This window comes from Sander lucioperca, chromosome 11 (genome assembly GCF_008315115.2).
Source record: "Sander lucioperca isolate FBNREF2018 chromosome 11, SLUC_FBN_1.2, whole genome shotgun sequence".
In the NCBI taxonomy this organism is placed as follows: Eukaryota; Metazoa; Chordata; class Actinopteri; order Perciformes; family Percidae; genus Sander; species Sander lucioperca.
In genome coordinates this window covers 15,032,270-15,048,554 of record NC_050183.1, presented here as the reverse complement: position 1 = coordinate 15,048,554, position 16,285 = coordinate 15,032,270, and the positions used below count along the sequence as shown (strand labels likewise).

The 16,285-nt window shown below is 42.3% G+C and overlaps 1 protein-coding gene across 4 annotated transcripts in view; it reads left to right on the top strand.

The window, feature by feature from the left end:
• pik3r3b (phosphoinositide-3-kinase, regulatory subunit 3b (gamma)) overlaps positions 1–12,502 on the top strand; it is a 287,621-nt gene extending 275,119 nt beyond the window's left edge. For 3 of the 4 annotated variants that reach the window (XM_036007026.1, XM_036007027.1, XM_031309414.2), the window contains 8 exons: positions 6,755–6,890; positions 8,437–8,535; positions 8,935–9,115; positions 10,304–10,429; positions 10,548–10,867; positions 11,141–11,215; positions 11,347–11,517; positions 11,979–12,502. In XM_036007026.1, coding sequence (XP_035862919.1) covers positions 6,755–6,890; positions 8,437–8,535; positions 8,935–9,115; positions 10,304–10,429; positions 10,548–10,867; positions 11,141–11,215; positions 11,347–11,517; positions 11,979–12,177 — 1,307 coding nt within the window. In that variant the 3' untranslated portion in view covers positions 12,178–12,502. Of the gene's footprint in view, positions 1–2,417; positions 2,624–6,754; positions 6,891–8,436; positions 8,536–8,934; positions 9,116–10,303; positions 10,430–10,547; positions 10,868–11,140; positions 11,216–11,346; positions 11,518–11,978 lie in introns of those variants that run through there. The other variant, XM_031309415.2, reaches the window with a different exon arrangement.
• The last annotated feature ends 3,783 nt before the right edge of the window (positions 12,503–16,285 follow it).

Genomic DNA, 16,285 nt, shown 5'->3' with positions numbered 1-16,285 from the left:
ACATAACTGACATGCAATTGAAAGAGGAAAAGAGGGTGACGGAGAGGCAGAAAAGTGGAAGAAATGAACGGAGGGATGGTGAAGGGTTGAGGAGAGAAGTGAAGAAACGTCGGGAGAAGACAAGTGCCTTACAGTCATTCATTATAATATTTATTACACTGGAATTGAAACGTGAGAGCTTCAGTGACATTTAGTCGTGTGTGTGTGTCGTCATTAGCACAGGTGGAGTGCCACTGCCACCCCTGGGGGAGGGCGAAGCTACCTTTTGTGTGTGTGTGTGTATGGCACACTGAGTCGTCTTAACCTTCTTTGCATTTCTTGCCTCATTTACAGTAAATCCCATGTACTGCACATTACTTCCCAGTTCTCCTACCGTCCAGGTAGTGTCTACTCACACCTACCCAGCATGAAAATCAACTTGCACAGGCTTTAAGTTTGCACTGATACAGTTCTATAACAGTTTGCATCATGTTTGCATTTGATTTTGGGAAATTGTGATAATGTAGGGCAGATTTGACAAAGCTGTCTGCAACTTTAGACCACCTTGTTATGCAACAGTAATGTCACTTTGACAACAATAAAAGCAGCACAGCTGCCTTTTCTTAAGTGAGTAATCCACTAACTGCTTGTTGAGGTCCATTGTCAATCATGTTCAATGATGACGTGATCATATTATATTGTTTTTTTCAAAATTCTGTTTTCCAAATTAATAATTTAGAGCAAAAAGAAATGAGTCATAAGTCATTGTCACTGCACTGAGCATCAATTTAAATATCTGTAAATGCAATTTGCCCGCATGGGCGACATTGGGATATATATATCTATCTATCTATCTATCTATCTATCTATCTATCTATCAAACATGTTCTTGTTAATATCGTGCGCCATCAACCAGCCCTGACTCGGCCCATAATGAGGAGCAGATTATAAACAATTACTCTACAGGAGTGCACTCACCTGCAGAGGGAAATTACACTGGAGGAACACATTTCTCAAGTGCATCAAGTTGCCTTCAAGTGGTCAAAAAAAATCCTTTTGACAGATATTTTCAAGCACATATATATTACTCACTCACTCACTCACTCACTCACTCATCTCGATTATTTAACATGATTACTCATTGTCTTTTGAAAAGATTTGCAATTATTTAACTTAAAAAACAGTGCAACCGTCAAACAAATAATCGTTTTTTTACTTTGATTAATTGCACAGCCCTGCTATTACTTTGTGATTTCATAAACGGGCTAATTTATGCAAAACCAGCAGTGTGGAGCTGCTGCTGTTGATATAAACAGCATGCACAGTGGAGATGTCAAAGCCTGTTTACATACAGACACACATCATCATCCGCAGGGTCGGTTTGACATGATGAGAGCCGTTCTATCAGGATCATAATCGGAACACAACTAAACATAATATCCAAAAGTATAACCGAGTCTGCATCAGAATTCAGTCTTGATCTTCGAAATAGTTCTTCGACGAAAGAGTCCCGACTCAAGGTCCACTTACTTTAGCTTCTTCTGGAGCTTTCAAACGTATCACACAAGTGGTTTTTTTTTTTTTTTTTATCCGCGGATACAGTTTGCTCAGTTGTCATGGAGATGGATCTGGTTGACATGATGAATTCATTCATAGCTCTTTAACTTTTTTTTTTTTTTTTTTTTTTTTTTTTTATAAAGCCAAAAAGAGCTTATAACCTAAAATATTTCAAAGGTTTTCCTTCTCAAGAAACTCTGATGGTCTGTGTGAAGGTACAACGTGAGAGCAGACTTTTATTACACTATGTTGAGTCAAATTGTGACATTCTTATGGGAAAATGTTGGAAGTACTTTTTCAATTTTAGATCAAAAACGTAGACCTAATAAGTGATATTTATATTTGCGGACTGGCAGTTGGTTGAATGTGTTTTGGCTGTGTTCATATTTGTTGTAGCGAAAGGGTTTTTGAAGGCAAAAATACCAAATATTGTTTGTTTCGCGGCTTGTCAGCTGGGAGGATCGTCTGTTTTTCTCGGTTTTATATCATTTTAAATGAATTATCCTTTAGTTTGTGACTGTTGGTTGGACAAAACAATAGAACGTATCATCACGTGACAATGTGTCGGATTACATTGTATATTTATTGCCTGAAATAAACTATGAATAAGTGAATAAAGGAGTCTCTTAATCACCCATTCAGCTGCCAGTGTCACTGTGTTCAATAGGAGACGACCTGTTGATTTAGCGCTCGCTGCTGCGCGGTTGTCTCTGAGTGTGGGGTGTCCCAGAAGGAATTGATATACCACCGGATAACTCCACCTCCCTTTCTTTCTTTCTTTCTTTCTCTCGTGAGGCACGCCCCCATTGCTGCCTTCTGATTGGCCAAGGGGGCGGGCCTCTGTGCGGGGATTAGTTCGCGCGTCTTCTGTCTTTTAGGTTCAGCCTCGCTCGCTCTTTTATTCAGTCTGACTGAGCAGGAGGCGGAGGCGGCGGTGGAGGAGGAGGTAGAGGTAGAGGAGGAGGAGAGAGACTGATCGAGCGAGAGAGAGAGAAATCAACAGAGAGAAAGAGTAGGCGGGAGGAGGGAAACAGCTGAGAGACGAGTGACAGCATGCAGCTAACAGAGAGTACGATGGTAGAGGACGGTAAGAGAAGGATGTGGTCTTTTGTGTATTTGCTGCCTTTGTTTGTCGTTGGTTGCTTTCTCAGACTTCACTTTTCCTGTTCCAATCTGTGTATTTATTTACTAGTTTCACACTTTTTGCGTTTTCTATTTTTCACCGCTTTAATGTTGTTGCAATCCCCTCTTCTTTGATTCTTCTTTCAGCACACAACCTAAGTGTGTGTGTGTGTCTTTATTCTTTCCCCTGTTAGTTTGCATTTGTACCCTACAATTTGGGGAACTAGTGCAGTTGATCCCCAGAAAGTTACTTACCAAGCAAAAAATGCCAAACACTCTGGTTCCAAATGAGAGGAATTTCTGCCTTTCTCTGTTTTTGTATGTTTAATATTTTTTTTTTTTTGATTTTGGTCGGACAAAAATGTTGCATTAGATGTACATTTTATGGACAAAATATACGTCTACTGTTGCAGCAATCTGGACTCGGATTGGAAAACTAAAGTCGTACGCTGTTAAGCAACACCATGTGTGAGAGGTGCGTGTGTGTGTGCTTCCACAGCCGTGACGCTGAAACACACCCCCGTACTGTAGATGCTCACACACACACCACCTGCAACTCCTTACTTTGTGTGTGTGTGTGTGTGTGTGTGTGTGTGTGTGTGTGTGTGTGTGTGTGTGTGTGTGTGTGTGTGTGTGTGTGTGTGTGTGTGTGTGTGTGTGTGTGTGTGTGTGTGTGTGTGTGTGTGTGTGTGTGTGTGTGTGTGTGTGTGTGTGTGTGTGTGTGTTGCTCCTTTGTCTGTTGAGGGGGAGGGAGGCTGCGCTGACGGTCGCCTTTGTTCACCATCCCCCTTGCGCTCTCTCAGAATGTTATGCAGTAGTTGTGACTTTTTGTTTTTTTTTACAGATTTAAAACAATGCATTTGTGTAACACTAATATCTTTCATATTTTATGACATTTTCACATTCTGTCCTCTTTGGTAGGACGGTTGTCATGAGTGAGTTTGACTTGTTTCATGCAGGACAGATGTTAAAGTGTTGAGCAGTGTGTCGGAGGTGTCTCCGATGGACTTTTGCAACAAAGGATGTGACTGTTGCTCCTGTTTATTGTCCTGTTTGTCATCGTAGTGCAGAAACGAGAAGTAATGGTTCTTTTGATGATGATGACAATTAATGATCAATTCATCACTTTTAGTCATTTATTAGGTACTATTCTTAGTTTTGTGGATTTGCTGCTTTTTATACATATCAATTTCAATTAAATACTTTTTTTTTTTTTTTAAATAGAAGCTTGAAATGTTGCTCAAACAACTTCAGCAAGTTAAAGATATACGTAAAATTTTATGGACTTTGAATTAAGCCAAAAATGATTGGATTAATTGCGAAATAATATTTAGCTGCAGCCTGGTGACCAGGTGTCAGTTGTGTTGAAGTTTCAAAATATTTATATATCCTATGGGGGGGGGGGGGGGTATTCGTAGGGCTGTTTGAGGGTTAAGACTTGGTTTTAGGGTTAGAATTAGGTTATGGTGAGGGTAAGGGTTAAGGTTAGGCATTTAGTTGTGATGGTTAAGGTTAGGGTAAGGGGCTAGGGAATGTATTATGTCAATGACGGGTCCCCACAAAGATAGTGAAACAAACGTGTGTGTAAAGTGCGTGTTAGAGAGAGTCCATAAAGTGCTGACAAAGGGGAACAGTGCAGCTGCAGATTGACAGCTTTAGCTGCACTAACTGAATGACTAACTGGCCGATCGCCGTGGCGATGTGAAAGACGAGGGAGGAGAGAGGGAGGGGTGAAGGAGAACAAAGGTGTGTGTGTGTGTGTGTGTGTGTGTTTATTTGACATGTTATACAAAAGAAATATACATGCTTTACATTAATGTCCAAACCAGAGTTTAAAGTAGATTAAATATAATACGTGTTAAGGTTGGTTAAGAAGATAACTTGTTGGCCATAACTACAACTTGTCATTACTTTAGAGCTGCAAAGATGAATTGATTAGTTGACACCTAATAAGTCAACCGGGAATTTGATTAATTGGTTTAAGTATTTTTTTAATGAACAAAAAGTAAAAATTCTCTGTCAGCTTTGTTAAATGTGAACATGTTCTAGTTTCTTCTCTCCTCTGTGACAGTAAACTCAATACCTTTTGAGTTGGGGACGAAAGCTAAGATCATAATTTTTCACCGTTTTTTGACATTTTATAGAGTAAAAAATTCGACAGATTAATCAACAATTAAAATGTTTAGTAGTTGCAGCCCTAAACTACCTATAACTCGATCATATTAAGTTTGTATTACATGTCAGTGTTTGAGCTTGCTCTGCTGCCCCAAGTGGCCAAAAAGTCAAAACAGCTTTAATGACAGTTACTCCTACTACTACTACTTCAGTTACTAATGTGATTTACAGCAGTAGGACGCAAACAAAGAAGCCAGAAGTCCAGCCGTATGTACCATGAACAGTAGAGTCGTGGGTGAAGTAATGGCCATGTTACTGCACGTACACCCAGAGGTCATGTTGGCTTTCATTTCTCCAGCCTTATTCCGCTCTCCTTGTGCATTGTGGGAATTCCCCTGTCTGTTTCTGTCATCCATGTGTGCGTGTCGTCTGGTAATTGGTAAAGCCAGAATGTCATGACGCTCCAGCAGAAGGAAAACGCTCCTCCGGTGGCATTTCAGGGTACATTCATCAGCGGACTTTCCCTCTTTTAAGGGACGCTGTCCTGTGTGTGTGTGTGTTCGTTCCAGTAATTGCACTGCTGTTCCTTAAACTGTATCCAGATGTGCCTGGAGACTTCTGAAACGTTGCTCTGCTCCAATATAGAGATATATATATATGTGTATGTTTTTGGTATTGTGGGTCATATTCATGCTAGCTCCGTTTGGCACACAGCATGGCAACAAACACAAGAGCTTCTGTTTGTTAGGCTGTTGGCATTCACTCAGGCTGGATTTAACTTTAGCTCAGGTTTTGTTATTATTTTTCCAAATGTAAAGCTAGAGGCTGTTATTTAATGTTAACAAAGGGCCTCCCCACATTCATAAAACCAAAAGGTTTAAAGCTGCCATCAGTCCAGAGTTGACGGACTACGTATGGTTTGGGATTTTGTGTTATAGTGCCTGTAGTTTTGGTTCAGATTTTTTTTTTATTTTTTATTATTTAACAAAAAAAACCTTAACTTCTCAAATGTTTAGTGATGTCTAAACACAAGCAGCTGTACAACAACTTTGCCTAAATCAAATAAAGTCAAAAACTGTCCCAATTAGAATTTTTGATTTCTGTTCCATGAATGCATAAACAAGATTACAAAGTCCATGCCATCCTTTGGCTCTGGGCAATCAATGTGCATGTCTGGTTTTGTGGATTGTGGACCCAACAAAAACAATTCACATTTTATTTTAAATGACGCAAATCTGTTTAGAATGCCTTGGCGTCGGTCATAGATATGATGCAGATTGCAAACCAAAAGGTAACAGTCAAGTTTCTGTTGGATCTCCAACATTGTCTGCTGTGATAAGAACTACAGAAGATTCCCTACATCCTCCCTACAGCAGCTCAGTGGGAGGATGAGTTCAAAGACAGGAGAAACTTTATGAAAACAAGAGTGTTGACAGTTGTAACAAACTTCCCTCTCCCTCCTCAGGATCTGAAATGTCTTAAAGGCAGCCGAAAGCTTTTACTCTGCATTAAGGCTCCTAAGTATGTGTGTGTTGCATGACAGACAGAATAATTACTGGGATGATGTATGGGCTGTATTTGCCATGCTACTGTTTGCCTGTGTAATTAATAACAACACGGGTCACCAGCTGCACCGCTGCTGCATTTGTGTTGAGATATAAATTGCTCCTGTGTTATAATTTGCATGTGAAGTATGTGTGCATACCTGGGGATGACTGGAAAAAAAAAAATCTCTATCCTTTATGGTGTAATGTGTGCGTGTGTATATATGGTCGAACGAAGCAAAAAAAATCCCAAAGTGATGACATATGCGGAGAGTTTGAACTTGGTGTAACAATGCTTCGCTTCCTCTCCATCTGCAGTCATGGATGGATGGCTGAACTTTGCCGCAGAGCTGTAGAAAACACACACACACACAGACACACACACACAAAACAGGTCAGGCTACAATAATAACGTGTCGTCTCGTTCTCTCCTCCAGCTCTTCCTCCGAAGCCAGCGAAGCCGCAGCCGCCCTCGTCGGTCGGGGTGGGAGGGGGCGGCAGCAATGGCGCCAAGGACGGAGGAGCAGGAGGCTCACTGCAAGAGGCCGAGTGGTACTGGGGGGACATATCCAGGTAACAACGCACTCAACACACATGCTGGGTCTTAAGATCAGAGTGACCTTTTACTCTCAAATTGTATCGATGTTGCTGGCATTTTCCCTCAAACGTCTAGTATCATTTGAGCTCTACATAAGATACTTATTGTGTGAGAAAGTATGTAAAGTTGGTGGGTGAGGACAAATTGAATGGAAATCTGGTCCCTTGAAGGTCCGGTGTGTAATGTGTTTAGTTGTTCATTATCAAAATCTGTGTTGCCCGTTCACAAACTTGTCCTTTTTCATGAATATTTACCACCACCATCAATTCCAAGTATTCCTTTGGGCTTGAAATTTTACATTTGCGTTCACATGAACTGGGGTAGACGCTCCATATTCATGTTCCATCTTGAAATACGTAAGGTAAGGTAAGCCGGTAAGGGACATACAGGACATACTGCTCCACCTTTCACGTTTTCTCTGTCACATGATAAACTCACAGCTGCTGCTAATGCTGCTAATGGGTATCGTAGCTTCCCGGCCCCGGCAAGTTTGAAGAAGGAATCATGGAGGACCACACGTATTCAAAATCCAAATTTCAGGAACAGGAGTCTTCTTCTTTGCCCAAAAAAAGAAAAAGGAGATTGAAAAGAGCAAGAGACCGGCTTTTTGAAGCGTGAAGGCTATCGTAGCTGTAATACGTACTTTGAACTGCGTGGCGCGAGAGAGTTTAGATAGATAGATAGATATAATCTCAACGCTAGATGGGAGAAATTCTCACACATTGGAGCTTTTACAGCACCAAAAGTATTTTTAGGATATTAATCTTTGTTTTAAAGTAGCGATTGACAAGACATGGGGCGCAAATACCCTTTGACATGGTTTATATATGTAGTTTTATATATTTGATTTTGTAACCCGGTCAGAACTGGGGGAAAAAAATGACAAATTAAAACTAAACAACGTTGTGAGTTGATGAGTTTAAATTCAGTGCTTTTCTTCTGTTAGGTTTAGGGTCACAAAGGGTCATTTCTGTGTCTGTGTTCTGTTGTATGCACTCATTATGCCTTCAGTAAATACTTTTAAAGATAAGATTACTTTGGAGTTGAGTTTCAGACCATCAACTTCTTGATGGTTGGGAACAGAAAACCTTTCCATGAAATCTGTAGTTTTTTTTAGTGTAAATCTGTAAAAAAAAAAAAAAAAAAAAAAAAGTCCCAACTGTTTAGGCTGTTGTGACTCCCTTACCTTCCTAAGTGCAGGTTAGCTCTCAGACACAATCCACACATCGTCAGATGACAACCACACCTACCTACAATGCAGACAGCCAGTCTGCCATCTTTAACACACACACACACACTCATCTCGAGCAGAGACGCTGTTGGCTGGGATCAGTCTGTCCAGCTAGTCACTCCCTACATCATTTAATTGATGGACTGTTTACTTTGAGGTGTGTGGCTGCGGGGAAAGTCCTCATCGCCTGCCACTCATAATTGAAGGCAGACTTTTCAAATAAAAACCATCTGTACACAAATTACTCAACTGACTCAAACTCTCATTTATTTATTTTTTTTTGTCTTCAGGGAGGAGGTGAATGATAAGCTCAGAGACATGCCTGATGGGACCTTCCTGGTTCGGGACGCTTCCACCAAGATGCAGGGCGACTACACGCTCACACTGAGGTAAAGTCTTAGTTTATTTGATATCCGAGTCATGAATGGAGTGTGTTTCAAACAACGGGGGGGGTTAATGGAGGCTGGAAGGAGTGGGTGATTACTACTTCTGCTCCACTTTTTATGCAGCCATCCCTCTAGTTAACTACAGATTGAGGGAAATCATGTGTTGAGAAGCATTTTGCCTACGCAGCATCCTGGTAAATTGGAGCAAATCGCCCACTTCCCTGGAAGTAAAATGCTTGAGGGGGAACTAAGCCCGAGCTAGAAGCTGCTGAAGTGTGAATATTAAGGAGAATAATCTGTTCAGGGATGCATTTTGAGCATTCCCCTTCTAAAAAAAAAAAGGGTTTCAATATGGTGATATGCACTAATCCTGTCTCCTCTTTTTCTTATTTGCGTGTTCAGGAAGGGGGGCAACAACAAGCTGATAAAGATCTACCATCGGGACGGAAAGTACGGCTTCTCTGACCCCCTAACGTTCAGCTCGGTGGTGGAGCTCATCAGCCACTACAGACACGAGTCCCTGGCTCAGTACAACACCAAGCTGGACGTCAAACTCATGTACCCCATCTCCCGCTTCCAGCAGGTCTGCATACACGTTATTCACACGCGCACATCCATCCATCCATCCAACAAGATACACGTTGTCTGTTAGGACTTTATTTAAAGGGGAACTATGCCGTTTTTTTGGTTAATTTACCTTAACTGAACAGCTTCGGAGTCATTGGAATGGTTATGTGACTTTTTTTCGGGTTGAATGGTGGTCGTCTCGCTCCCCCAGAAATTGAAAATATGAAAATAACACCTAATTTGAGTTTAAAAACCCCAGAAATGATTTTGACTAATGGTTAAGATCAGAGAAACGTATGTTGATGGATGATCACAGCCTGTTTTGTGTATGTAGCCATCCATGTTATTCTTAGGCAATTTGGTTAAAGAGACCCATATTTTTTTGATGTAGAAATTTTTAAAACGGGTCAGATTTGACCCGAGGGTAACAGGAGAGTTAAAGACAGTTCAGGCGTGTCCACGTTCTTTTCTGTTTGGAATATTTGATGAAACTGGATTTGTTTGGTAAAATTCAATTGGTGAAATTGGACTCCTTTGTAAGCCTGTGTCCTCTAGTGTCGCCATATTTTCAGGTCTCTGGTTATACAAATGTGATCACAACCAATAGTACAAAAATACAAACTTTTCTTGATCTTGGGGACAAAACTCCCTCTCATTGGTCTTTCAGTTTCTTCTACATTTCAAACCCATTTCCAACCAGCGTCCTCTGTAGACCCCCACCTACACCTCCTCCGAACCCGGCGGCCTGTGCTGGATGTTTCCACTCCAAACTGCAGCGGCAGCAAGATCGCTGCTCGCTGAAATATTGCCCCCCCCCCCCCCGTGCCACGCTCCCTAAATAATTGCACACATCCGCGGTGTCAAAGGGCCGTTGTTGCATTTATTCCCTTCCTCCCCCGCTGCACTCGTTTTGCCAGGCGAGTCATTACTCAGAGCGGTGCAATATCTCCAAGCGTGCACACCTTGCCGTGCACCCGGGGCGTTGTGGGTGGTTAATTAACGAGCCTGTTCAGGAGTCCCTCTCGCTAAGCAGAATCAGGGGTGAAGGGAGCAAACGCGCACATGCACTTTTTCCTCTGTCCCCAATTTTAAAGAAAAAAGCTCTTCATTCTTTCACGTCTAACACGTATGCATGCAGCCTTTTCCCTTTGGCTGTCTGTGCACCGCTCGCTCTCTAATGCTTTTTCATTTCTCGTCCTCTCAGGACCAGCTGGTAAAGGAGGATAATATTGACGCCGTGGGGAAGAAGCTGCAGGAATACCACAACCAGTACCAGGAGAAGAGCAAAGAGTACGACAGACTGTATGAAGAATACACCAAGACCTCGCAGGTACACCCATACTTCTGTATAGTGACTGAAGTTTTTTTTTTTTATGGTTTTAACAGAAACAAATGGTCGTGTTTTCTGTTCGGTCCACTCACGTACCACCTCTTCTCTCCTCCCTCAGGAGATCCAGATGAAGCGGACGGCCATCGAGGCTTTCAACGAGACCATCAAGATCTTCGAGGAGCAGTGCCACACGCAGGAGCGCTACAGCAAGGACTACATCGAGCGCTTCCGCCGCGAGGGCAACGACAAGGAGATCGAGAGGATCATGATGAACTACGAGAAGCTCAAGTCCCGGCTCGGAGAGATCCACGACAGCAAGGTGCGCCTGGAGCAGGACCTGAAGACGCAAGCCATGGACAACCGGGAGACGGACAAAAAGATGAACAGCCTGAAGCCCGACCTCATACAGCTCCGCAAGATCAGGGACCAATATCTAGTGTAAGTACAGGAGACATCATTATTAAATATTAGTCCGGCGGGCATGGAGCGCCTTGTTGCTCAGTTTATTAAACAGAGTGTGAAATATATTGATGAACCATAGTCCTGGAAATAAAGCATCTCCCATGAGCTTGGTTTTGATGCTGTCAGACATGCGGTTTGTCACTTAATTTGATTTCTGTTCACTGCATCATAAACAATGTTGTAGCCTTTTAAACAGATTTCTAGCACTGTAGTAGTTACGGTTCTCTCTTTCTTTCTCTCTCTCTTTAGCTGGCTCAATCACAAAGGAGTTCGCCAGAAACGAATCAACGACTGGCTGGGAATCAAGAACGAGAACACTGACGAGTGAGTCTCTACTTTTGAGTTTTTCATCCTGTCCTCTCCCAAACCCTGCCACTGTGCACCCGTGTGCACGGAGCAACTGTCGTCACTTTCTCCTGTCCTCTGTGTTCACCGTGTATCTCTTGTTGGCGCAGAGGCTACTTTGTGACCGAGGAGGATGAGAACTTGCCTCACTACGACGAGAAGAGCTGGTTCGTCGGGGACCTGAACCGGACGCAGGCGGAGGAGCTGCTCATCGGGAAGCCGGACGGAGCATTTCTCATCCGAGAGAGCAGCAAGAAGGGCTGCTACGCCTGCTCTGTAATGTGAGTACACACAAGACCAGACTTTAGCGATCTTTCTGGAAAAACCATTTACACATTTTGAGTGCGGAAGTGCCGTTAGCATTACCATTAGCCTTGGTTAGCAGGTAGCATTTATCTCCTCAAATCAAATTTTAAATATTTTACAGCTGCTTTACTGTTCAGTGAATTAAAGACCCAATACTGGAAGTGTACCAATTAAACAGTCTCCATATTCCATGTAATTATTACTAAATGACATAATCTTTTCCAGGAACCCTCCTTTAGGGCATAGCAGTGTCTTTGTAAGAATAGAACAAATAGTTTAAGAAAATAATCTAAAAATGTGGACAGAAAACATTTAAACAGCGTTTTTTAAAAAAAAAAATGCAGTCTCACTGGAGGCCAAAGATCAGTTTTTAACATCCACGTTTCTGACGCGCCGGCCTAACCGAACCTGTCTTCTGTGTCCCCTCCCCCCCCAGTGTCGAAGGCGAAGTGAAGCACTGCGTCATCTACAGCACGCCGCGCGGCTTCGGCTTCGCCGAGCCCTACAACCTGTACAGCAGCCTGAAGGACCTGGTGCTCCACTACCACCAGACCTCCCTGGTGCAGCACAACGACTCGCTCAACGTGCGCCTCGCGTACCCCGTCTACACACAGATGCCCTCCGGACGCAGATGAACCGCACCCAACCACCCGGCCACAGCCCCACAGAGACAACATATCCAACCCCCTCTCGGGGAAGGGAGAACGGGGAGAGGGAAGGAGGGAGGGAGGGAGGGAGGGGATTGGTTGACATACAAAGCAACCCCAACACCAGACCCGATTAAAGATGGAAATGAAAACACTTGCTGCAACACACACGTCAGCCACCTTGGAGTTTATATATTTTTACAAGAACAATTTCGGAGGGCATTCTTTCTAAAGACTGCTTGATTTGCACAAGGAAGTTTTAAATGTTTGTGAATGTGAAGAAGAAAAAAAAAAAAAAGTGACTGAAGGAAAGGAAGGAAGGAAACTGAGGAGACTTCAGAGTTTCAGGTTGACCCCGCTGCTACCTAAACTCCAGCTCAGACTTTTTAAACCAGAAGCTCAAACAACACGCGAACGACGACGACAAAACATTCCCAAATCTCTTTTTTTTTTCTTTTTTTTTTTTTGTTTTCCGTTATTTTCATTTTGCACCTCAGATGATTATATTGCGTCCGTTTTTTTTTGTTTGTTTCTGGATTCGTTTTCATGTTTCAGATGTGTGTGTGTTTTTTTTTTTTTTTCTTCTTTTGCTTCTCGTAGCGGGAGTTGTGGTAACCGCGAGAGTTCTGTCCCTCTCCGTACGAGAAGCAAAAAACAATGTAGCATAACGAGACAACGGGCACTTGTTTCATGAAGTGTTCCTCCATGTAGACTGCTGCTGAAGGGTTTAGGGGGGGGTAGGGGCACAGCGACAGAAAACAGTTGTGTAGTATTAAAAGGAGGACAGAAGGCTTGCTTTTACACTAACTGTAGAGGGGTGTAGAGGGGTTTTTGTATTATTTTTGCTTTGCTGGAACATAGTTTTTTTTGTTTTTTGCCAATGTGTATAAGGCAATGTCACAGATCAGAACCAGAGACCAAAGTTGGTGTGGAGAGGGAGGGCAAAGAGTCAGCTAGTATGTGTGTGTTTCTTAGTTTTGTTTTTTTTTCCCTTTTCTTTCTTTTTGTGAATGGGAGAAAAGCGTGACGAAAAAAAGCAAACGAATGGTGTGTTTGAAACCACACATAAAACCGAGTTTTTGGGCCAAGTGCTTGTCCACCAAATAGCCTTTTTGGAAACCCAAATGGTACGTAAACAGAAAGGCCAGGACCGTCTGTAAACACAGATGGTCGAGTAAGAAGCACTTAAACGAGTGCCACGTGTGACCCCGGCCCTCTGTACTTTCCTCAGGGGATTCGCTCGCCTAGCGTTCCCTGTGGAAGTCGAATGCGAAAAAAAAGTCCAAACTAAATTATGACTACAACGATTAGTCCAGCAATAAAATCCGTCGACGAAAGTTAAAAAAAAAAAAAAAGATAGTATAAAAAAATCACATTGGGCTTTTATGCATTTTTATTTTCTGACATTTCATAGACTAAATTGATAACTTGATCACTGAGAAAATAATAGCACGTTTTCCAGTTCCCTCACTTTCTCGACGTTTGAAGCCAATACTTCCACAGACTTGGCTGCTCCACTCGGCTGGACGTGCATGAAGTCTGCTGGCAGGCTGAGGCAGTTTGTGGAAATGTTGGGTTTCAAACGCTCGGAGCGGGGGGTAACGTAGTACAGAGTGCTGAGGTCACAGGTGTTGCTACACTCAAAAACCAGACAAGCAAAAGGTTACAAATGGTCAGTTTCACCAAAATGATCCTTTTTAAACAGCATAAAGGAAGGTTGACCAGGGAACCTGAAACCCATTTTGGTAACCCTTTACTTGACATAAGAGTGACATGACACTGTCATGAACCCTAACCGTAACTTGTCATGACAAAAAAACAATGACATTTCATGACAGTGTCATGTCACTCTTATGTAGATACCTTCAAGAAAAGTGTAACCCCCATTTTATGTGTGGTTTAAAAAAAATAATAAATAGTGAGAGATGACATGAATATATGCTAACGACTGTGGGTTGAATAACTGGGACTGTTTGTGTTTTTTTTTTGTAATAAAACCTTCAGAAATAATAAGCTTTGATTTTAAAAAAAAAAAAAAAAAAAAAAAAAGTTTTATGTGTAACACAGAGAGAGCAGGTAGACGAAAGGCGATGTCCCGAGCTGAAGACACAGGCTTTAGAAGAAAAATACTGAAAACTTGAAAGAACGTGCAATCTAGCGTTGTGTCAATGTAGTTCAGCAGCTGAGCAGAGAGACGCACTAAAGGTCCCACGAGATAATCAAAGTGCACAGTGAAGCTTTTGGAGTGAAATTCACTTTTTGTTTTGTATGACTGCTTCGTTTCCTCTTTTATTTTTATTTTTATGTTCCAATTTAAAAATTTTAACTCAGAACTTCTTGCCGGTGCTTGACTTTATAACCAGTGGAAGCATTTTTCTCTCTTCCAGACTTAAAAAAAAAAAGCATCACACAATAAAAAAGTCTTCACAAACTGAAGAGAAAAACACAACCAAGTTGCTTTTTTTTTTTTTTTTTTTTTTCCTCTCTAGAAATTCTGTATTACTGATTGGCACGGAGATAAAAGCTCACCCATTGGCTGTTCCTTTGGAGAGACGTGTCTGCGACGGTTAACGGGGTCAGCGCTGTCTGTCTGATAATCTGCAGCTATTTTAAGAATGAAAAGCAAAAAGTGCAAGGGGGGGTATCTTGGCCCTGGTTTATGGCAAACAAGGCAGCTGTTCTTTATTCACTCCACCCCCACCCCTCGCTAAAACTGCAATACACCCCAGCTTACACAGGTTAACATATGTGAGGGCGTCTACCAAAAAGCGCTTTCAAAAGACGCTGGTTACAAAGTCAGACAAAGCACCCTCCCCTCTCTGTCGTCTGCAGTGTTTTTTACAGTACGATAGGCCAGCATCAGAGTGTATGGGACACACACACACACGTCTGAAGGAGTGTATCAGGTTGTAGGAAGAGGGCCATTGTTTGAGAAGTTGCAGAGGAGTCGTGAGTGAATGATACAACTTTGGTTGTACCCACCACATGTTTATCTAAACCCCCGTCTCAGTGTCCTCCTCACCACCCGACAGTGTAGTAACCCCCGACGGTATCGCTGTTATTTCCCTGAAATCTGAATCAGTTTGGATGTCCTAAAGCTGGCAGTACCTAATCCAATTTTTCCAAATCCAAGTTTTCAGACTGCTGTCCAGTCCCCTCAAAATCATGTAAAACTACTTCAGTAAATTGATGAAAGGCGTAACCAGATTATGTAATTCAAAGAGCACCAGTAAGACTGGCGCGTCTTGACATTTCATTACTGCTTTCTTTCTTTCCGTTATCCTACATTTTTGTGCATGTAGAGACTCAAAATTGGCAACATCAGTCTTTGAAAAACCAAAACCAAAGAATCTGTTGGCATATTGATAAAGACAGGGTTTAAATAACGCCAATAGAAACATTCCCGTCGTGTATAAAAAAGGTTTTGGTGATATCTTTTCAAATTGATGCCATATACACACTTTGGTCTATTTACGCGCCAGTTCAAAATGCACACAGAAAGGTGGATGGAAACATACAGTACTCACTGGGACTTGCAGATCTGTTGTCTTAACGGCATCCATGCCGCGTAGAGGTTTTGGAGCAGACACAATGACATCTTTGGCAGAGCAACAACTGCAAAAGTTTTGTCCTGTGAGGACAGGCCAAATTGGATTGAGCTCGAAGCGTGTACTGCTGGCCCCGGTAGTCCCTCTCGACCATCCCAGTTCAGCTAAAGCTAAAAGCAGGTGTGGAGGACGAAAGACGGTACCGACACAGCTGGACGCAACAGTCGCAGCATACAGGATGCGGTGAGATGTCGGCTGTGTCCTATTTCAGGGGCCGAGAAATGTGACTTTCTTTTGTCCAAATTTGGACATCCAGGAATAAGTAGATAAATGACGTCTTGGACTTTCCTTTGTTGCTGTCAGAAGCATCTCCTTCTTTTGCCTATCCTGTTCCTTTGTATTGTTTTAGGCCTCCAACATCAGTCCAAACTGTGGCTACAAATATTAACGTGATGTTTCAGGGTAAAGAAGTTTTTAGCATATTTATTTTTTTCCCCCCACAGATATTCAATCCAGTGTTTTTTTTGTCTCAGACCCATACGGATACT